The 23,579-nt window shown below is 37.9% G+C and overlaps 1 protein-coding gene across 1 annotated transcript; it reads left to right on the forward strand.

Annotated features, from left to right (window-relative positions):
• Positions 1–470: 470 nt before the first annotated feature.
• Positions 471–3,839, forward strand: LOC113345746. Its single transcript, XM_026589421.1, has 6 exons — positions 471–734; positions 806–1,042; positions 1,194–1,369; positions 1,412–2,264; positions 2,409–2,525; positions 2,844–3,839. Exons 1-6 carry the CDS (start codon positions 471–473, stop codon positions 3,837–3,839), a joined length of 2,643 nt encoding a protein of 880 aa, XP_026445206.1.
• Positions 3,840–23,579: the final 19,740 nt, after the last annotated feature.

A 23,579-nucleotide genomic window follows, 5' to 3' on the forward strand; every position in this document is an offset into this window, starting at 1 on the left:
CGAAGACCATATGTATTTGTAGTGTAAACTACATATTAATTCTCCCCCTTTTTGTCAATAAAATTGGCAAAGGTACAAGAACGGGATCATAATGAAATTTCCGTAAGAGACATTTCATGACTAAAAAGAAAGAACACACATCATCTTATTTAGATGCAATCATATAGCCGAAGCTAATATCATTCATCAAGGAGTTTAAAGATACAAGATAACCCCTCTAAAATTCCACATCCGCACACCCCTCAAGATATGACCATTAAGCACAAGTTCAAAAGAACTCTCCCCCAAGAGAAATCCAATTTCAAGACACGGTGGTTGATAATATTGTAGATACGCCAATCTGCAATGCCTTAAGTGATAATACCGTTGTGATTTCGCCGAATAAATTTGATGTCTTGACTGCTGAGTTGGGACTTGACAATAATGTGCAACACTCCAATCAGAAAGAAGGGAGATCAGATGAAGAACTTATGCTAGAGAAAGCAGCTTCAGGTGTCAAGGGTGCTAAATGGTCCGAGATACCTATGGAGGAAGTAGTACCAAAACAGACCAGGAAGCCTGGTCGTATTAGTATGACTAGCTCGCAACAAAGTGCTTCTCAAAGTGATTCGCAACAAAGTAGAACAACGGACTCCAAATATGATTCTGACTCTGAGGTTAATGAGTTGGGAATCCGTGTTCGCAAGGGGTTCTCTCTAATTATTAAAAAAAGGGTTCCGATTAAGAATCCAAAGGTAATTAATAAACCAAAGAAGTTTGTTTCCTAATGCGAGTGCTCTATTGGAATATCAATGGGGTGGCGAAGGTGGAGGCTGGTTTGAAGTTGCGTGAGTTAGTTAATGTTTTTAAGTCGGATATACTTTATATTACTGAGCCGAAAATTCCTTATTCAGATGGTGTTATGTTGAGGCTTAATTTAGCCGGTTTTGTAAAAAAGGCAGTTCATAATTCTTCTTCAAGTTCTATAGGTAATCTTTGGATTCTTTGGAGTGAGGATATTGAAGAACCAGTGGTGTTAAATATGACTAGACATGCCATTACGGTGAGAACTGAGGGGGGTATTCATTTCTTTTGTTCACGCTAGTTATATTCAAGTTTTTAGAAGGAGGTTATGGAGTCAGCTCTCTGCGGTGGATTCTACAACTCCTTGGCTGGTTATTGGTGACTTTAACTGTGTTCTTCGTAATGAGAAGAAGAAAGGGGGTAGAGAAACTCTTACTTCTAGAATTAATGAATTCAGTTATTGGATGGAGGAAAATAGTCTTTTTGAGGCGGATTCTTTGGGATCTAAGTTCACTTGGACTAATGGTCAATCGGGGGTGCGAAGAATTATTAGCAAGTTGGATCGTGCTATTATTAATGAACCTTGGTTAACTAAGTTTTCGAATTGACGGTGTAAATCTCTTCCTAGGGAAGTTTCCGATCATTCGACCCTTATTGGTTATCCTTTTGTTTCTCTTATACCGAGACGTGCTCCTTTCAGAATTCAGAAAGTGTGGTTTACACATCCTGATTTTTTGAGAATGGTTGAGGCTTCTTGGAATGCTCCGGTGTATGGTAATCCTGATTTTATCTTTCCTTTTAAACTGAAGAAATTGAAGGTGGCTATGAAGTTGTGGAATCAGCAGGTGTTTGGCAATGTCAATGCACGACTGAAACAAGCTCAATTGAAATTAGAAGTGGCTAGTAGGAATTCAGATGAGGATCCGTTTGATACTTTTAAGCAGAATGTGATGAAAGATGCGCTGGTGGATGTCCATGAGGTGCGTATGCAACAACATATTATGTTAAAGCAAAAGTCTCGCAACAAATGGATTTTGAAGGGTTCTAGTAATATTTCTTACTTCCATAGTACTATCAAGACCCGCAGAAGTGCCAATACTATTTCGGAGTTGGTGACAGATGATGAGTCTCTTATCAATGAGCCGGACCAATTAAGAGATCATGTTGTTTCTTATTATGAGAACAAATTTAATGGGGAAGATTCTCTGATTGAGGATCACTTGTTTGAGTATGATCATAATTCTATATCTTTTGAGGAAAGGCAGATGCTGGATTCAACTCCTTCAATGGAGGAAATTAAGGCGGCGGTTTTTGATTTAGGTCCGGATAGTGCTCCAGGTCCGGATGGATTATTGGGGTGTTTTTATAGACACTGTTGGGATTTAATTCATCAAGATCTGGCTAAGGCTATTATTTTTTGCTGGAATAACAAATCTATTCCTAATGGGGATAACTCTAGTCTCATTCTTTTGATGGCTAAGGTGAGAGGTGCGGACAGTTTAAGGAAATATAGACCGATTGGTCTAAGTAATTTTTTCTTTAAAATTTTTACTAAAAGTCTGGCAACTAGACTTGGTAAAGTCTTGGATAATTTGGTCTCAGAGGAATAAGTGGCTTTTATGAAGGGGAGGAATATTCATGAAAACATTAGTTTGGCTTCGGAGATGGTGAATGAGATGCACATTAAAAGGAAGGATGGTAATCTGGGTCTCAAACTTGATATTTCTCAGGCTTTTGATATGGTTAGTTGGTCTTTTGTTTTGGAGGTGTTTCGAAGGTATGGTGTTTCAGAGGATTGGTGTACTTGGATTCACAATATTCTGAAATCTGCTAGAATTTCTATTCTTCTTAATGGTAGTCCGGAAGGTTTTTTTAAGATTAATAGGGGTTTGCGTCAGGGGGATCCTCTTTCGCCTCTTATTTTTGTTTTGATAGAGGACGTTCTGACTATAAACATCACTAAGCTCTTTCAAAACAAATGCATGACTCATATGGTGAAGCGTAATGGTGTTGCTCCAACTCATTTATTTTTTGTTGATGATACTATGATTTTTTGCAAGGGAAATATGAAGAGTCTGACAAACTTGGTGAAGCTTCTTGAGGATTATCAACGTGCTTCTGGTCAGCGTGTATGTAGGGAGAAGAGTAAGATTTACTTTGGAGGTGGTTCTTTGCATAGACGGAAATCAATTGTGGATTTCTTAGGCGTGGGAGTTACTTATTTCCCGGATCATTATTTGGGTGTTAAGTTAATGCCTGGGGTAGTGAAATATACTCATATAAGCAATGTTGTGGACAAACTTAAAGATCAACTTTCGTTTTTTAAAGGTAAGATGCTTTCCTTTCAAGATCGTGTGGTTCTTGTTAAAACTGTCCTTTCTATCTATGCGATTCATAACATGGCTGTATATAAGTGGCCTTTAAAATTTGTCAAACAATGTGAACGTGTGATTCGTAATTTCCTTTGGTCGGGAGATTCGAATTTGTATAGAACTTTTTTGGTTGGTTATGACAAAATCTGCAATCCGGTGCGGGAAGGTGGTCTTGGGTTAACTAGCTTAAGAACAATGAACAAGGCGCTGATCATGAAGCTCTGGTGGAGCATTAAGGCTTCAACGAAGAAATGGGCTAGGTTCTTAGATTCAAAGTTCACCTGCAGAGATGGACGTCTGAAGTTGGCTGGAGTTAAATCTTCGATTCTTCCTGGAATTCGTTGGGTGCATCAGGATGTTATCCGCAATACTAAATCTTTGATTGGAGATGAGAGGTCGACTTCTCTATTTTATGATGTATGGTACGGAACTGAAGCCTTGGAAGATGTTTTGAACCGATCTGACCTTGATAGACATGCAAGGGTTAGTGATATTTTTGTGCAGGATCATTGGCAGTTGGAGGGGGTGCATTTGCAATACCTGACGAATGCTGGCGTTGTTATGGAGGAGCTTCCAAGACGTCGTAATGGCAGTGATAAGAAGATTTGGATGCCCGACTTCAAAGGCTTGTTTTCTGTCAAGTCTGCAAGGGAGCTCGTTAGGATTAAATACCCAATTCTATAGGAGGCGAAACTGCTATGGAAGAAAGTCGTTCATCCTTCTCTAGCGGCTCAAAACTGGAAGTTTGTTCGTGGTGCATGTGCAACGTTGGATAAGGTGCGTAGCAGATTCAAGATAGATTTGACTTCTAGGTGCAGCGTCTTTCAGATGGCAGAGGAGTCCTTGGAACATGTACTTTGGAGCTGTAGCTTTGCGGAACAAGCTTGGGACTGGCTGGCAGGTATTTTTGATATGCAACCTGATTATAACTTGATTATTTCTTACAATAAAGCTCGACAATGTACTGGCATTGTGAAAGAATTGTGGCTGGTGACAAATATGGTGATTAGATCAGAATTATGGTTTGCAAGAAACAAGAAAGTTTACGAGAAGAAGACGCCTTGTTGGTCCATTTTTCAGAAGCGTGTTATAACTTGGTTCAGGAATACTTAGTGTGCATGAGAGGTTATATGCATAATACATTGGAGGATCTGAAGCTGTTGGATTTTTTCGTGTGCGATTCAGGAGAGTGAAACATGCTATTCCTATTGCTTGTTATTGGACGCCACCAAATCAAGATGAACTGCTGCTTTGTACTGACGGTGCCTCAAGGGGCAATCCAGGGGTGGCGGGAGCCGGGGTGGTGGCTAGAAATGCTAGTTCTAAGGTAGTAGGTGCTATGTGCATTGGTTTGGGCATTGCTTCGAATTATCTAGCGGAGTTATATGGTATTCTTGTGGGTCTGGAGTGGGCTACTCAGTGGGGTTATAGGCGAGTTGTGATTCGATCAGACTCTAGTAGTGTGATAACAGCTTTGGAGATGGACAATGTGCCCTGGTTTGCACAACAGAGGTGGACTGATATTAAGAGGTTGTAAGATTCTATTAGGTTTGTGCACACATTTCGTGAGGCGAACTTTGCAGCTGATGGCATGGCTAAGCGTGGATGTTTATTAGAAGATGGTGTGGGTTTACATTTTGTCGGTCGCCCAGTTTTCTTGCATTCTATTGAATTCCCAAATGTAATTTATTATCGTTTTAAATAGTTTGTTTGAGTTTTTGGGGTTGCATTGACCTATTTTCTCATAAACTATCTTGTAAAATTTTTTTGTTCAATACAATTTTTTGACTTATCAAAAAAAAAAAAACCCATTTGATGTTGTAGGATCAGAATCTCGCAGCAATAATGCCTCAGCGAAATTATTAACAACGCAACACGACAGTGTCGCATAACAACTTCAGAAATGACATAATAAACGACATCAGCCAAATCATGAGAAAAGTGTGACGGTCCTGCGAAAATAAGGAAGTTTGCGAGATTGATATTTATAAGGTTGCGAAAATGTCGGAAGTCATATCCGAAAATAAAGGACAGATTAGTTCTCATCCACTATGTAATTCCCTATAAATAGCCGTTCAATTGTAAAGGAAAGAGAGAGATCTTCTTGAGTGAGAAGCAAGTAAATAGGAGAGAGAAAATTTAGAGCAGTGGTTATTCTTGATTCCTTTATCTTTTCTTGTAAGATTGTTCAAAGATTCATCAATAAAATTAAGATTGTTAATCCAAAAATGAGTTGAATGTTAATGAAATCTTGTGAGGGGTGTAGTGTAGGATTTCCTGCAACTACAGATGCCATTCCCGAATGAACAACAAGAGCGACCTTAATTTCGAAAGAAAAGAAGGATTTTATTGGACACCAAAAACCATAAGAATGATTTTTTATATCCAAAAACTCAATCAAGTTAATCACAAGTAAAACCCGTGACTAATTTAATCGGTATATGCAATCAAATCGAACACAAAAGTGGTCAACTTAATTGATTGTGCTCAACATAAGAAAACTCATGGAGACACAAAAATACTCAACTAAATTAATTACAAGAGAACCCATAATTAATCTAATTGGAATACACAACCAAACTAATTACGAAAGTAATCAATTTAATTGTCAATTGTTTTGCTCGACATAAGAAAACTTACGGAGAAATAACTAAATAACCAAACAAGATGATTAATTTAGTTCAAAATGCTCAACATAAACTTACGGAGAAAATCAAATTCAACCGCCAATTCAGCAAACACCGGTACAAAATGGAACAACAGATTATGATAGAGTGAGTGTACACACTTGGCGATCAAATTCAGCAGAAGAAGTAGAAGAAGAGCAGCAAACCAGGAACCATAGACAAGTAGAAAGAAATCAAGAAGCAGATGAAGGAATAATTCATGGAGATGAGGAAATTGGAGCGTTAGAAATGTTGAGACGAAGAATACATGAAGAAAGAAGAGCTGAGGCAGAAGAACGTGCAAATCTAACAAGGCAAAATCATGAATTGAGGATGGAAAATATGAGACTACAGAGTAGAAGATCGAGAAGTACTACAAGATCGTATTCAAGATCGACTAGAAGAGAGATGAGGCGAAACTCACCCACAGTTAATGCTGGAAATAATATTCGAGAAGAAATACCAAATCCTAATGAAGAACATCACGAAGATAGAGAAAGGACTGATGATCGTTACGTTCCACAAAATGAAACTTTTGATGATAGACAAAATGATAGAAATCAAGAGAATGGACAACGTCAGGGACGAAATAATCAAGATGGTGAAGGGAATCGAGAGGAAGAAAGGAGAATTTTACATGAGAGAGAAGCTCAAAGAAATCAACAAACGATTGAAGAAGAAATTGAAAGACACTATGCTGAACAAGCACGTTTAACTTGCGAACGTGAAAGATTGAGAGCGGAAATGGAAGAACAAGAGCTTCAGGAAACAATTCGCCAGAACAACCACGACAATCGATAAAGAAGGCGTACACAAAACCGGAATAACGGTGATCTCAATGAAGAGTATGATAGAGTACTGAGGAGGGATGAAAGACAGTGAATGGAATTGATAAGAAATGAACAAAATCATGGAGGGGAAAATGAGAGACATCATCATATGCGAATTCAAGATAGAGATAAGGAAGGAATCGCAGGAGAAGACGAGATGAGGATAACGAAGAAGAAATGCAAAATTTCGCGAGAGAAGAAGGACATGAATGCAGAAGAAGAGAGGCGAAATTAAAAAGACCAATGGATCAAAATTCAGGCGTAAATAAAAAAATCTTAAAAGAATTGTAAGAAATGAGAGGAATGCTAAATAATAAAGGGGAAGTAGGCAGAAGACAATTAGACGAAGCTATAGAAGAAGCTGCGAAAACTCCATTTACAAGAGAAGTACAACTAGGAGGAATACCCCCGAAATGCAATTTTCCTGCATTAACTAACATCTTTGATGGAACAACTTGTGCAATTCAACACATCAAAGCCTATGTGAGATGCATGTTACAGTGGGAAAATCATGATGCCGTATTGTGCAAGTATTTTGCATCCAGTCTAACAGGAGAGGCGTTAAAATGGTTCGAAGGTCTACCAAAAAATACAATAACATCTTTCAATCATTTGCAGACCACATTCTTGGGGGCATATATAAGTAACAATTCTTCGCGACCTGGTATTGAAGATGTGTTTGGATTAAAGCAAAGGATTGGCGAAAGTTTGAAGCACCTAACTAAAAGGTGGAGAACTATGTGTAGTGAAATGGCTGGCCGTGTGGATGAGAGATATCTTATCTTATCATTTATCAATGCTATGTTCGCAACCAATCTATTGTATATCCAAGTTTTCAGAGTCAAGAATACAATCACAATGACTGAACTGCGAGAACTTCAGGAAGAGTATATTGTTCTAGAGGAGAGACAAAATGAAATGGAATCATACCCAGTTGCGATCACCAATTCACAGGCAGTGAATGTAAGCTTATTACCTAAACTAATAAACACAGTAGCGAACATTTTGCAAGTACAACAAGAAAAGTTTACGGGAAACAATCAATAGAAACTGGTGGCAATGGGAAACCGAGATCAAGAGGAGTATGAAAAAGAAATAAATTTCTACAATCGTGGTGGAAATAATAAGATTCAAAGACTTGATCAGCCGCAAGAAACCTATGGAGGTCAAAGACAAAATTATAATAGAGGACAAGGAAGTCACAAGGTAGTATGGGAAGAAATCAAGATGCCACCTCTGAATGCAAGTGTGGAGAAAATATGGGAATCTATAATTTTGATGGAGAATATACCAACACCATGGAACTTGGGAACGGAACCACCTCCAAGCCGCAGAAGTCATGAGTTCTGTTCTTATCATCATTTTCATGGACATACTACAAATGATTGCAGAAATAGAAAGAGAATTATTCTGAGAATGATAGATCAAGGAAAACTAAACCACTTTCTAGTAGGGCACCCACAATCTCAACCATTACTACCACCACCACCAGAGCATCACAGACTAAACACGATGAAAGAGAAGGAAACGTTCTTCATAGAAGTTGGTGCAAAAGCAAAGAATCTATTCTGTCACTCTATCGTACATTCATACAAGACAATTGAAGATTTTCACGACAATGTTTTGAGTAGAGCGTTCGCAAGAAACAGTGATGGAAGAGAAATTATGAACATTGCGAAAATCTCGCCACTAGAGGAGTGGCAGAAGCAGACTATTTCTTTTACTGCAGAAGAAGTTCCCGAAGGTGGAGAGGTACATGACAATCCATTGGTGGTAAAATTATAAATTAATCCAAAACCGAAAAAAGATGAAGATGATGAAGCTGAAGACTCATGGGCAATTAATAGGATTCTAATCGACACCGGAAGCTCTGTGAACATCTTATTCTATCATACTTATAAAACCATGGGAGGGAGAGATGATGATCTTATACCATCAACATATAAAATATATGGGTTTAATGGTACTTCCAACAAGCCTAAAGGGGATGTTACTATGCGAATTCCATTGAAGGGAATATCTTCTGAAATCATGTTCTGTGTTGTTGACGTAGAGTCACCCTACAATGCATTAATTGGTCGACCTTGGATACATGGGATTCTAGGTGTAGCTTAAACTTTCCACCACTACATCAAATTCCCTCACCCCAGCGGTGTAGGAATCATAAAAGGAGATTGGATTGAAGAAAAGAAATGTTACGAAACTGAGGTAGAATCCTGCGAAGGAAGAGCAAACAAGAAGGAAAGTTGGCGAAGCAAAATCAAAGAGACACAAAGAAGTGAGAGATTGATGGTAGATGCAATCAAACGAAAAGAAGAAGAAATGTTGCGAAATTAATGCTCTCAGAATAAGAAATGGTGAACATACCACTACCAAGGAAGCAGTAGCAGAAAATAAGGTGTGTATGAATGGTTGATTTTGCGAAAATTTTCAAAACATACATTTTACTAAATGATAAAAAAGAGATTGATAAGTGCAAATACGATGTGATGATGTGCGAGAATCTCACAGAGATAACGAATTCTACAAAAGACAATCAGAGAACAATGACAAAAGAGAAAGGGGCGAACCTTTATGGCGTACACCCTAGTTCGCGAATACAATTTCGCAAGAGGCAAATGTAAGACCTAAAGTACGTCATATAAGGGGGTACCTGTTGCATGGCTCAGGGAGAGGTTACACCGCCCCCAGAACCTGAGTCATGGAGATTTGGGGTCAATAAAGCCCATCCGGGAGAGGCACCCTGGATTCTCAACTTAAGCATATGACTTAGGTTGGGCGACTAAGGTAATAAGGACTCTCCCAAAGAGTGCATAATCTGATCAAGGCGCCGAGGTACACGGTTGAGTCAAGAGTTCCAGGGGCGTCTGGAGCGTACCTTGCCATTCTTGACAAGTCTTGGCTTATACTGCACTCGGCCCGAAGAAAACCCCACTTAGGGTGCAGTCTCATAACCATAAACCCTATAGGTAAAAGGGATAAGAGGCTGCGAAAATAACTGGTTGTTTTTAAGACCGGATGGGAGGAGCCAACCTTGTATGGTAGAGGTACGCCTCCTTGAAGGGGAAACCAGGGGAGATAAGGGAGACACCCTCCATTAGGGAGCTGATAAGTGGCTTAAGACGCAAATGTCATGAGGCTTTTTAACCGCAAGGGTATTAAGGCTTGTCATATTTGTGCGAAAATCCTGAAGAGGAAATAATACAAAAGAGAAAGATAAAACAAGATCAATGGGTTTTCGCATGAAAGTGCAAAAACGTCCTGCGATTTCGTCGCAAGACGACAATGTCATGGGACTTTATTTTCGCAAGAATACTTAGGCCTGTCATATTGTCGCGACAATCCTGAAGAGGCAATAATACAAAAGAAAAAGTTAAGACAAGATCAATGGGTTTTTGCATGCAAATGCAAGGACGTCCTGCGATTTTGTCGCAATGACAAGAGGTGGCATAATAAGACCTTTAACTAGGAAGGCAAAATAAGACCATACAGGAATGAGATTTTGAAAAGAATCAAAATTCACTTTGCATATGATTGCGAAATTATACATAAAAACTGCGAAGTTGAGGCACAAAATAAGAAAAATCTGCAAAATATCTCATTTGGATACAAATAACATGGGTAAGTATGGGAATGAATGAAATTAGAAAATTTTATTTGTCTCCACATGATAGATTTACGCAAAAATTCAAAAATTAATGATTATGTTGATTAACCATATTGCAAGGAAGAATTGTTTTAATGAATGCAGGTCGAAATGAAAGAAACTCATATATTAAGGAATATGGGGAACCAAAAGAATTCGCAAGTATACAAAAAGAAGGAATAAATGTACAAGTATTACAGAAGATCAAAGAAAGAAACAAAGACTACTTCTTAGTTGATCCTTCATCATCTTCATCAGACTTGTTCTCTTCTTCGTCTGCATCAGAACCTTCATCACCATCAGATTCTTCATCATCAGCTTCACTATCAGAGATGGTCAGACTAGGAGTGTTCTTTGGGATCTCCTTCCAGAGACAAGGATAATCAGAATGAGGAATACTATGGTCATCACAAACCATTTGAATAGTTTGATTGTGAAAATGCAGAGCGTCGTTCTTAAAGTTCGCAACAGTGATCTTGATTTGATTCTTTAATCTAGAATATTTGTCGTTGCGAGAAGAAAGATTCTTTGCGAGCTCCTCTTTTTCAGCTTCAAGTTCCTCAACTCTTTGGCGATATCTACTTTCATATCCTGCGAAGCATATAGCAATTAATCAGTAACTTGATAAAAACTCGTGAAAAACCAAAGATTAATAAAGGAAAACAGTTAATGACCTTCTCTCTCAGAAATCATATCTCTAATCAAGGCTGTATGCTCAACTTGGAGACTAACGTTTACACCTGAATCTTTTCTGGCGTTATCCAAGATTTTCGCGGCCCAAGCGAACTCATCATCACTATTTATGAGAAGACGAGAACGAACTTGGTTTTCTCTCTCGCTAAGCACAACATTTTGACGATTGGCTTCATCTCGTTCAAGTTGAACCTCAAGAAGAGTCTCCTGGAATTTCGCCAAAGCCTTTACACCTTGATTAGAGATACAATCTTTATCATCTATAAATTTGCTAATTTTGGTTCTTAATTCATTGATCTTCTCTTTAGAATTGAGATAAAAACGTTTAAATTGGTTGGCTAAACCTAAACTAGATCTATGATCAATCTCTAAGAGGAGAAATTTGGATTTAAGTTCATTCAAAGGCAGAGATGAAATTTTATCATTAGAGAAACTATTCAAAGATTTATTAAGATGTTCAAGAAGAGTGTCATTATCTAGGGCATCGGGAAATGAACGAAAAAGAATGGCTTCATCAGAAAGACCATAAATGTCTGCAAAAAGGATTAATCAAATAAGATAAGACAATAGGATGAATGAATGAAAGGAAAGGAGAAAAATTGCATACCATAGAGCTGATCATTAGCTTTTTGAAGGGTAGAAATTTTGTTCCTTTGCAAAGAAGTGTCGGTTTCCAGTTGTTTGTTCTTCTCGCGAAGATCTTTAACTTCAGCTTCTAATTGTTCGTTCTTCTCACGAAGACCCTTAGCTTCAGTTTCCAGTTCTTCATTCTTCGTACGAAATTGAAGATTCTTCTTTTCAAGAATTTCACGTCTCCTCTCCAAATCTGAGGCAACAACGAAAGAAGTTTTCCCAGCGTACGAAGAAAATACAAAAGATAATTAAAATAAAAAGAGAACTATCACCATCCAACAAAGGAGTATCGCAAATAGTTGCGACAGATTTGCATATACTGGCGAGGCAATTATCTCCCATCCCTTGCCAAGAACCAGAGAAGATACCAGATAACTGCGCCATAGAGGACTCAGGTGGAGAATCTTTATTCAAAGTAGAGTCGTCATCATCATCTTTGTTGTCTTCATCATCTTCAGAACCATAAGGGAAATGAACATCTGAAGTAGGAGGAGAATTCCCTTTCTTTCTTTTCTTTGAAGAAGATGCAGATGATTTTCCTTTGCGAAGAATATCTTTACCCTTATCACCAGCCGTCGCAGCCTTGGTGGATCCTTCTACTTCAGCAATAACCTTCACATACAAATGAAGATAAGAAATAGAGGCAAAAATATATTGTTTATAATCATGAAAGAATATTTTTTACCTCATCTGTGTATGAGCGAATAGCTAGTAAGGTATTGGCTTTCCCAGTCATGCGGTAGCTATCTTTCAGTTTCTGGATCTGTAGAATGTCGCAAGAATCAGCGAACACAAGAGTAAAGATAAATAGAGAAACATAAAGTGGGCGAAATTGGAAGAAATATACCTCTTTCACTTTATCAGGCCAAGAGAATACCCAGGGTCGATAAGCGGTGAGATTCGCATGAATGACATTAGAACCAGCAATATAGGGTCCTTTCAGCATCAAGGGGAAGACACACCATTTATCATCTTTGGATTGGCGAGGTTTTTTTTTTATTCCAGAGTGCCAATCAATGTCATGCATGAGCATTTTATCTTCAAGAATAGCATCCTTCCTTTTCAAGCGAACACCCCAGCGAGTATTCTCCTTCTTCATAGATATTAGTTCATAATTTTCGAAGAAATTCGCTACTGTGTACTTCTCAACGACTATCTCCAAGTCTGCGAATTTAGGATCCCTAAGCTCTCTAGGATAAAGAGATCCTTTACCAGCACCGCGATTAGCAAACTCCAATATCAGACGGATGCAATCCCCACTTAATTGGAAGATAGCTCGTGAAAAATTCGAATGAGCGAGAATTTCATAGAACAGAGGAATATCTGGGTCATAAAGAGGAATGGGGAGACCTGCGAGAATTTGACCCAGCGAAACTATGATTGATTGATCATCACAATGTTGATCAGAGAAAAGTTTGATAGAAAGAATTGACTTGGAACTTTCACCAGGAATGGTAGAAAGTGTGAAACCTTTCTCGGCAAGATCTTTTTGAATTTCCTTTAAGGTTTTCTCATGTTTTTGACCACTTGGAGGCATATCTAAATGTAGAGTATGGGAATGGACGAAGAATTAAGAAGATTGAAGAAGGAAGATAGAAGAAAAATTACAGCAGAGGAATTTACGGAGAAAATGATGAAGTTGCAGAGAAGATGAAAAAGAGAGTAAAAAAGAATAAAAGGGAGAGTAAGAAGAGTATATATAGAGGAGATTTTCGAGAAGATAAACACAATTAATGCGAAAAGACGTGAGCGGTTGAAAAGCAGCGGTTACAGAAGACGTGTCAAGAAACAGATGGGAGAAAGGATACATGTGATAAATGCAGAATATGAAGTGATGGATAGTTGCAACATTTCTCACATCGTTCTCTACTTCGCAGAGAAGATATGAGAAGAGGCAAGATGTAGGATCAGAATCTCGCAGCAATAATGCCTCGGCGAAATTATTAACAACGCAACACGACAGTGTCGCAGAACAACCTCAGAAACGACATCAGCCAAATCATGAGAAAAGTGTGACGGTCCTGCGAAAATAAGGAAGTTTTCGAGATCGATATTTATAAGGTTGCGAAAATGTCGCAAGTCATATCCGAAAATAAAGGACAAATTATCTGTCATCCACTATGTAATTCCCTATAAATAGTCGTTCAGTTGTAAAGGAAAGAGAGAGATCTTCTTGAGTGAGAAGCAAGTAAATAGGAGAGAGAAAATCTAGAGAAGTGGTTATTCTTGATTCCTTTATCTTTTCTTGTAATATTGTTCAAAGATTCATCAGTAAAATTAAGATTTTTAATCCAAAAATGAGTTGAATGTTAATGAAATCTTGTGAGGGGTGTAGTGTAGGATTTCCTGCAACTACAGATGTCATTCCCGAAAGAACAACAAGAGCGACCTTAATTTCGAAAGAAAATAAGGATTTTATTGGACACCAAAAACCATAAGAATGATTTTTTATATCCAAAAACTCAATCAAGTTAGTCACAAGTAAAACCCGTGGCTAATTTAATCGTTATACGCAATCAAATCGAACACAAAAGTGGTCAACTTAATTGATTGTGCTCAACATAAGAAAACTCATGGAGACACAAAAATACTCAACTAAATTAATTACAAGAGAACCCATAATTAATCTAATTGGAATACACAACCAAACTAATTAAGAAAGTAATCAATTTAATTGTCAATTGTTTTGCTCGACATAAGAAAACTTACGGAGAAATAACTAAATAACCAAAAAAGATGATTAATTTAGTTCAAAATGCTCAACATAAAGTACCTTACGGAACAACCAACAAATCTAATCAAAAATAATCAACTTGGTTGTATCGTGCTCAACATAAGACACATTACAGAGCCTCACAGTAATACATACGAATATGGATCAGGGATGATCAATACTGCGGAATACACAAGGATTCATTCTATCTTCAATCATTATTTGCATAACAACAATAATAGACATAATCCTTGAAAAAAAAAGATTTTAACCTATCTTCCATCAACATAATCGACAATATAGGCTTAACTTTTGTATTTGTCAAAAGTCCATTCATCCTTTTACCAGTACTTGAATACCGAACACGAACGACTTTACTTTTGACAAAGTATGGGACCTTCAAGTTCACAGACGCAAACATACATATCCCATAACAAGTTGCAATATCACAAATCATAAAGATTAATACTGCAAAAACATCATCCTCCAAATATTTTTAGAATTTTAAAAACAAAAAACCTAAAAAATAACACAAGAAGATGAAAAATAATAGCTATGTGTAGTCACAATCATTGTTATTCAATCACTAGTTATTCTTCCAACTAATCAGAAAGAAGACATAATAGGCAACAAATAAAACTCAGTTTTCCTTGATGATTTCATACCTCTGGAATGGTCCATTGAAATAGGAGTCACTGATATCGTTGATTTTGTTGACTGTAGAGACACCATGTTCATGAGTCAGAACGTTAGTTTTTCGATCAACAATGCAAACAAAGTGTCGAGCCTTAGCGCAGTCAAGAATAACTTTCTTCTGATTCTTGATCAAGATATTCTGAGTACCAGGGATTTTTGCATGTCCATCAATAAGCTGGTTTATCTGCAGTTGAAGATTAGCAAGTTCGTTCTTTACTTCATTCTGAACGAGAATTAAATCCTTGACCAATTCTCCAATCCAAGAGTTATACTCTTTTCTTTCATGCATCTTCTTCAAAATAAACTATTGAGCATGATCACTTCCTTTGAGATCATCCTCTACAGTAGGGTTAACTTCTTCGTTGGGGACAGTTTCCATCGAGTTCCTTTATGAAGATTAATGAATGCAGATATGAGATATATATATGTTTCAAAAGTACATCCTGGATAGAAATCCTAGAGTTCCTTGAGGAGATAAGGACGTTCGTGGACTAAGCCATAAAACAAAATGGACCCAACCGGGAAAACTACATATTGTGTCGCTTTCAAAATTTCTCAAGCCCTAAAAAGAAGGTCACAGTGATAAAAGAAAGAAATACTAAAACTCACATCAAGAGATATCAAACATACACACTAATGAAAATCAGCTAATTACTTGAGCATCTCTCAAACATCATCCTTGTATCTCTCAAGATGGATACAAGAACGGAACTTTCTGCTACTAGGTAGCAGAGGGAGACATAATATCACCATAGGTTTTGAGAGAGTAGTTGTGATTTCCACCAGGATATCTGATCTCAGCATTTCTTGTCTTCCCATGGTAGTTTCCATTTTTAGGGAAATTTCTCATAGCTCTTCCTGAAAGCTCAAGAGAATGAGCTTTCTGATTACTGAGTCTAGGACCTCTAGAGATCGGTTCAAGAGGATTTTCCGAGATGGGTTTCCAAACTCCAGACTTAGATTTACCATAGTTGTTCTTATAAGCACATGTCATGCTTTCTTCAACATCATAAGAATTTAAACCACTAGAATGCACAGAAGTCCTGTAATGATTCATGGGGAAGAGATAGTTTTTATAAGATGTCTGGTTTCTTGTGAGCATGAGATTCACTGCAGTAGTCGACTGACTATTTACTCCATTGACTGTGGAAAGAAGCAAATTACGAAGTTTAGAAATTTGTTTCTTCCTGGCAAAGAAACGGATAGCATAGTGATTCCCTTTTCCATAGAAGGTACAGTTTCTTGGAGAAGGCGCACAAACGGCATCTAATTTAACTTTACAGCCCTGTGAGAAGATTGTAAGTTGTATAAACGTTTCGACACAATCTTCTTTTGGAGGATATTTCTTCATGTACTCTATGTCAAGAGGAACAATTGAAACAGAAGAACTTTTCCTTAAAACAGAGTTTTCCTTTTCCAAGGTCACACACTGTTCATGGGCTAGTGAAAGTGATGCTTCTAGCTTCTCTTTTTCAACACGAAGTCTGTCAAGATCGAATGAATGAGTCTTGATCAACCGTTTTTCTCTAATTGAGCCTTGTTTGATAATCCTTTCAAGATCACAAATCTTTTCACACTGTAGATTATTCTCTTGAAGAAGTTTCTCAATATCCTTAGAGAAGGACTCAATAATGTTATAGAGTACACGTTCTCGATCAAAAGACTTTTCAAATTCATCGTTGAGTTGATCATGATTCTGAAAATCAACAAACTCAGTAGAATTTTTTGCGATTCTGGTGAGCTCCATTTCAGCTTTTGCCATTCTGTCCAATGTCTCATTGGAGGAAGAGTGATCAACACAGGATGAATCAATCTTCTTACCTCGGGATTCGGAAGAATCAACTAAGGAGCAATCCTTTGAGGTATTCCCGAGACAACTGACATAGTTGAAAGCATTGGGAGGCATCTTGGTATGCGTAAGAGATTCTGTCCTCAGACTCAGATTGCTACAAACACAGACTTGTAAGGTCTTGAACGTGTTTGCCTGCTCTGATACCAATTGAAAAAGCGGGGGTCTAACAACACCACCCAATATTTCGCTTAGCAATCTGTATATACAAACTCGAATATACTTTTAAGAGAATCAACACGACTCAATCAACTAAAAGTATATCAACGAGTTTATATCTCTCTCTTGATTTGATCTCCTCAAACAGAAACTGCAAGTACTAATCAAATACAAGGAATAACTTGGATGGTACCAAAGACCAATATCCAAGTGTCAATCAATATCAATCAACAGTCGTTAGTTCGGATTCTCCAATTGATTGATCTAACGCACAACCTGTATTATTTCAATTATAAAGATAAAACAATATAATGCGGAAATTGAAATAACACAGACACCAGAAATTTTGTTAACGAGGAAACCGCAAATGCAGAAAAACCCCGGGACCTAGTCCAGATTGAACACACACACTATATTAAGCCGCTACAGACACTAGCCTACTCCAAGCTAACTTCAGACTGGACTGTAGTTGAACCCCAATCAGTCTCCCACTGATCCAAGGTACTCCCTACGCCTCTGATCCCAGCAGGATATTACACACTTGATTCCCTTAGCTGATCTCACCCACAACTAAGAGTTTCTACGACCCAAAATTGCAGGCTTTGACAATAAACAATTTTGTCTCACACAGACAAGTCTATCAAAGGATCAATCTGTCTCCCACAGAAAAACCCTAAAGTTTTTGTTCCGTCTTTTGATAATAATCAAGGTGAACATGAATCAATTGATAATCCGGTATTATATTCCCGAAGAACAGCCTAGATTAATCAATCACCTCACAACAATCTTAATCGTATGGTAGCGAAACAAGATGTTGTGCAATCACAAACAATGAGACGAAGATGTTTTTGATTACTTTTATATCTTTCCTATCGGAGATATCAAATCTCAAGCCAATCAATCCGATTGTACTCGTACGATAGAAGATGCAAGATCAGATCACACAACTACGATAAGAGTAGTATCTGTCTGGCTTCACAATCCCAATGAAATATTTAAGTCGTTAACCTAGTTTTAGAAGAAGACAACCAAAGGTTAAAGAAGAACCGACTCTAGTACGCAAACTAGTATCACACGTAAGGTGTGGGGATTAGTTTTGCACAATACTAGATGTCTCCTTTATATAGTCTTTCAAATCAGGGTTTTTCCTTGGTAACAAAGCAATCAATATTCACCGTTAGATGAAAACCTGATTTAGATTCAAGCTAATATTTCTCAACCGTTAAATCGAAAACTTAGCTTGTTATACACAAATGAACTACACGCTTCTAGGTTTGTTAACCGTACCCAAACGTGTGCATTGTTGGTTCAACAGTAGTTCACCAAAAGGTTAGCCATATGAGCACTTCATATCAACCATGTTCTTCTTCACCATAACTAGTTCAAATGACTCAAATGAACTAGTTAAAGAGTTGTTCAATTGAAAGTAAATATTATGTAACTACACAAGACACAATTGAAGCAAATATGATTTGATTCACTTGAATCGGTTCATGAACTATGATTTGATTCACTTGAATCGGTTCATGAACTTTTATAGCCACGATTTGCAAACTGCATTCCTTAGTCTTTTTAAGTTTAAGTTCAGAAATCATCTTTAGATATATAACCTTCTCAAGTTCGCAGACTAGGTTCGCTGACTTAAGACACCAGATAGAGTTTAAAAACTTCAGCAGAAATGCTCGGGTATGAGAACTTCGCCGGTTCGCGGACTGAGTTCGTGGACTTAGCTCGCGCAAGTGGTTTGTCAACTCCAGCAGAAATTCTCGGGTTTGAGAACTTCGACAGTTTGCGGACTGAGTTCGCGGACTTGGCACTTGCCATTCTTCCGGTTCTCTTGATCAACAAAGTTCGAAAACTTTGGTTCAAGGAATAGGACTTATACATAAATGTGTTTCCACAACAATGCTTATGTCCATCATTGGTTATGTAATATAAACTCTCATTCCAATCTTTGAAACATTCTTAGAGGACGTTATATAGTTGTTACACCATTTCTCGTCAAAGCAATTTTCAAGATGATTGAAATATATCATGACTTTCGTCACTAGGTAAAGATAAACTTGGTCGAAGCGAAAAGGTTACCAACACATATTTCGAGATATAGATAGGCGAGGTATACTCGTCTCAAAATACCAAATGTGTATAATCTAAGTCTATATATATAGCATACGACTTTTTGTCTCAAGAAGTAGGAGATAGAGTAGATAGAATTTTGAGTGACAGATAAGTTCAAGTCTTCACATACCTTTTTGTCGAGAAGTTCCACCAGTTCCTTGAGTATTTCTTCTACTTGTATGATGAATCGCCATGAATTCCTTGAGCTCAACTATACTTTCTATCCTAGTCCGAGACTTAGCTATAATAGACTAGAAATCAAGACTTATAGTTTTGATCACTAACATTGACAAACATGCTTGAGATAGCAACGCATGCAAGTTCGACCGAGCAATGCTCTAACACAATTAGATAATCTCTCAAACATAATTTCATTAATCTTCTTCTCTTTCTTCTTACAGACTCTAACAAAGATCAGGTATATAAACCTGAATTGATTGATGACCGTTTGGTCACTGGTGATTAGTGTCTAAAACACCTTGATATTATCTATTGTTTATGCTTTCTTTGCGAGTTTTCTTGTAAATTATGTATCTTATGTTTACTTTTGATTTATTAGGCGCAATGGAGTCTTTTGAAGCAAAAGAAGGAGAAAACATCCATTTGGAGCGTAAAGAGCAAAAACGTGATTTCATAGGCGAGTGATACTTGGAGCCAGCTAAGATTTTGCAGCAAAGGAGGTGAAGAATGAACTGTCAGTTCTCCACAAGTGACAGTTGAGAAAGGAAGAGAATATGCATGTCAGTTCTATGAAACCGACAAGCCATATAAGAACTGGTTTTCCCCTATCCAAAGTTAGGGTGCCTGTGTACCTTTATATTCCTACACAAAACCTAAAAATGATAGTTTCTCTTCTCATTTATTTATTTGTCTTAAAATTGAGAAAGAGATGCACTGAGATGGCGGCCATGGAATTCAGAGAAGAGAGATCAACAGAGTGGAATTGATGATTTGAGATGGAAGAAATCGAGTTAGAACCGGAATATGGAGATGCCGTTAATATTTGTGATGAAACTTATCTCTGTTGCTGCATCTAGGGTTTGAGACCAATGCTGCTGGAAAATGGGTTTATGGGTTTTGGTGATTTCTGTGAAGGATTGTTGAACGATTCTGCAATGGAATATGGTGAATGAATGGTTTCGTGTTTGAAATTGTGATGTGTATGTGCTGAACAATCAAAGTAGAAGGAATCTGAGAAGATGGGTTCAATTCAAAAGGAAGGTTTAATGGTGGTTGCAACTGGGACTTAAGTCCGCTTTCCAGAACTTGAATTAGACAGAGTTGTGTGGTGATAGTGAATCTGGTGGCTGAGAACAGATCGAGAAAAAGTCTGGGGATGATTCATGAATCTATAGCTATTGAACTGAACATGGTTAGATTGAACTGAAAAGATAAGTTGCAGTGTTGGAGTTGAAATGGTTTTTATGTTCTGGGTTTGATGTTGGCTAGAACACAGGCATTGGTGGAGGTTGTAGTAAGTTACAGTTGTTGTAGTGCTGAGAATAAGCAGAGAAGTGAAGGCCTAGAGAGTGATGCAGTGCAATCTTGCTGGTGGTTGAAGCAATGGTGATGTTGTTGGTGTTTTGCAGGGGTATTGAAGCTGAGATACAGTGAGCATAGCCTTGGCGTTGTACTTTGGTTGTTGTCGTTGTTCAAAGCATCAGGTGGTAGTGTTGGTTGGCCTGAAGCTGTTGCTTTCATTTGAGGTTGGTAGTGAATGAAAGGTGGATTGCAGGTCTGAGATTATAGGGAAGATTGATCTGTGTAGTCGAATATGCAACTAGTACGTAGCCCTGGTCAGTTCGCCAGATGTACATTTTGTGCTTGAGAAAACACTTGAGTCACCGGAGTTTGTAGAGGCTTAATCCGAGAAGAACAAGAAGATGTTACCAGTATTTGGCATCGAGACGCCAAGAGATTTATATGGATGCAAATGTGGTTTGCTTGTGAATTGAAATGTTGCAGGGACGGTTTTGTACTGTGATTGCTGCCAAAGGAAGTGACTTGCAGCTGCATTTGCAAGGATCGACAGAATGGGTAAAACTCGGTATTGGTTTTGGTTAGAATTTTGAATGAGTTTTCTACTTGGAAACAATGGGACTGGAATTGGTTGATGCTGTCGATGACTGTTGTGGATGGTTGTGTCATGACTGGTGGTCTGCAATTGGAGATGTTGTGTTACAAGGGACTGATACTGGTGCTCGCTGTTGTGTGGAGCTGAAAAGAAGATGATGTTGTGAGCTGTGGTGGTGCTGTGCAACAGATGTATATCTAGGATACAGTGCTGGTACAACAGGTGTTTGAGTTGAAGCTGGTTTTCTGTGGAGATTATGTTATGGAGTTATGAAGGAGTGAACGGAACTGAAGCAATTGCAGGCATGTAACTGTGGCATAGTGAAGTTGGCAATGGCTGTTATAGATTGCAGTCAAGAGCAGGACAAGGAGTTGTTGCTGCTAAAGTTGGAAGCTTTGTGCGATTAACTGGAGGTAATGAGAGGGCTCTCAACTATAGAATCAGATGGAAGAGCAGGAGCAGTTGGTGGTCCTGGAGGTGAGTTGAGATGAGCTCATTCTTGAGCTGAAGCTACGGGTGGATTGAAATAACAGAATGGGAAGTGTAGCTGGTAATGGAACGACAGAAATTGGTAGAAGATTTTGTTGTTGCTCATTAGGAAGTGTCATGGAAGAATTGCAGAAAGTTGTTGCTGCTATAGGTCAAGTTGGTGGCAGCTGAGTTAGCAGGTGGATTACGAAGAAGATGTGAATTCTGGGAATGGATGCACTGCAGGCAGTGTCGATTTGAGAACTCGGACTGAATGGGTTTTGAGCTGCAGAATGCAGGAAATGGTGCAGTTTTGGTGGCTTGATGCGGAGCTTGATGCGCAATTGCAGGTAAAGCATATGAATGTCTAAATTGCAAGTAGATGTATGTTAGGATGGCATTACAGGGAAGTGGTGAAGAAATGTGTAGTTGTGGTCAAGTCACGGTGTTGGTTGGTGCATATGGGGTTGACGATTGATTCAGTTAGTCGTGGTCCTGGTTTTGCTGGAATGGACTGAATTGGCTTGTCAGTTCAGTGAAACTGACAAGCATATCGAGTATGTCAAGTTAATGGGCTTGGAATGGATCTGCCAAGGGTTTTGGGCTACACTGTCTAGGTTTAGAAATCGGAAGATTAAGTTATGTTCTCAACATAGAGTTACAAAAAAGAGAACAGAAAGGACCAGAAAGGGGATCTTTGTTGGTATTATTTCTTCTGCTACTTTTGTTCTAGGGTTTAGACATGGAAACTCATCTTTTTCTCCTTGTTATGAACTCCATTAACATGAGTTGTTAATCTCATTATAGGTTATGAATTAGTTGGATTTTGTAAAGCATGTTTCTTGTTCAATAAATTAGTTTTGTCTCAATTTTATCGATTATGATTCACTAGAAATATCGTCATGTATGATTGATTGTTAGTTTTGTGAAGTTGCAAATTGGTAGATCTCGTAATCACATCTAATGTTAGTTTAGGATTTATTATACGTAAAAGTGAAAATCCTTGAATACAAGTAGCATAATGGTGAATATTTCTTGTAGTGATACATCCTAATAGTCACAAGTGAGTCATAACCTTTGTTAAATCGGATTAGTGCTTTTACACGTTCGATTGCTTTGATTAGCCTGATTTCACAGAACTCAATGCATCTAGGGAATTAAACTTGATTAGTTCTTTTACACGTTAGGTTGTTCTCTTGGGTAGAATTCATATTCACATATTTTAATGTGTTTATTGATGACAAGAGGAAATTAGCGGGACATTCTTGCGATCAAGGTATCTTAGGGATTTTGATAAGACGAGATTAAATATCAATTCTAGTTATTAAGACAAGAACATAGTTGTGAATGATGATGAAATCCTTGACCAATATATTTCACATACTTCATTTGATTTGTTTACTTTTTTTTATTTGCTTTTATTTTAATTTAGTTTACATAAATCAGAAAATCCCCCAATTGTTTGATATAAGAAACGAAACATATTGACAATGTAGTCCTCTCTGTGGGAACTATCCTTTCTTTCCCTAGCTATATTATATATTTTGAGTAGTAAGAAAGTGTAATTTATTTTTGACGCATATGACAACGATCAACTGGTTCTGTACACTCTAACTACCAGGTGTCGGTTACCACATGCTTATACTGCACACTTAATGGCATAAGCGCTTACATCACAGAAGTCACAGGAAACACATGACACTGTATCAACAACGATTGTTGACACACACACAGAACGACACAGGAAACACATGATACTCTGAAAACTGTATCAACTACAATAGTTGACCCACTCGCTAACTAATAAATAACTAAAATTCTCTAACAAACACACACACACACACACACTCCCACCCCCGGCCCCGAGCAAGCGAAGGGT

This window comes from Papaver somniferum, unplaced genomic scaffold (genome assembly GCF_003573695.1).
Source record: "Papaver somniferum cultivar HN1 unplaced genomic scaffold, ASM357369v1 unplaced-scaffold_83, whole genome shotgun sequence".
NCBI lineage: Eukaryota > Viridiplantae > Streptophyta > Magnoliopsida > Ranunculales > Papaveraceae > Papaver > Papaver somniferum.

Coding starts and splice junctions, on each gene's coding strand:
- LOC113345746 (XM_026589421.1), top strand. CDS start 471: ATGCTAGAGAAAGCAGCTTCAGGTGTCAAGGGTGCTAAATGGTCCGAG. Junction 735..805: donor TTCCGATTAAGAATCCAAAG/GTAATTAATAAA, acceptor GGGGTGGCGAAG/GTGGAGGCTGGTTTGAAGTT. Junction 1,043..1,193: donor TGACTAGACATGCCATTACG/GTGAGAACTGAG, acceptor CGTAATGAGAAG/AAGAAAGGGGGTAGAGAAAC.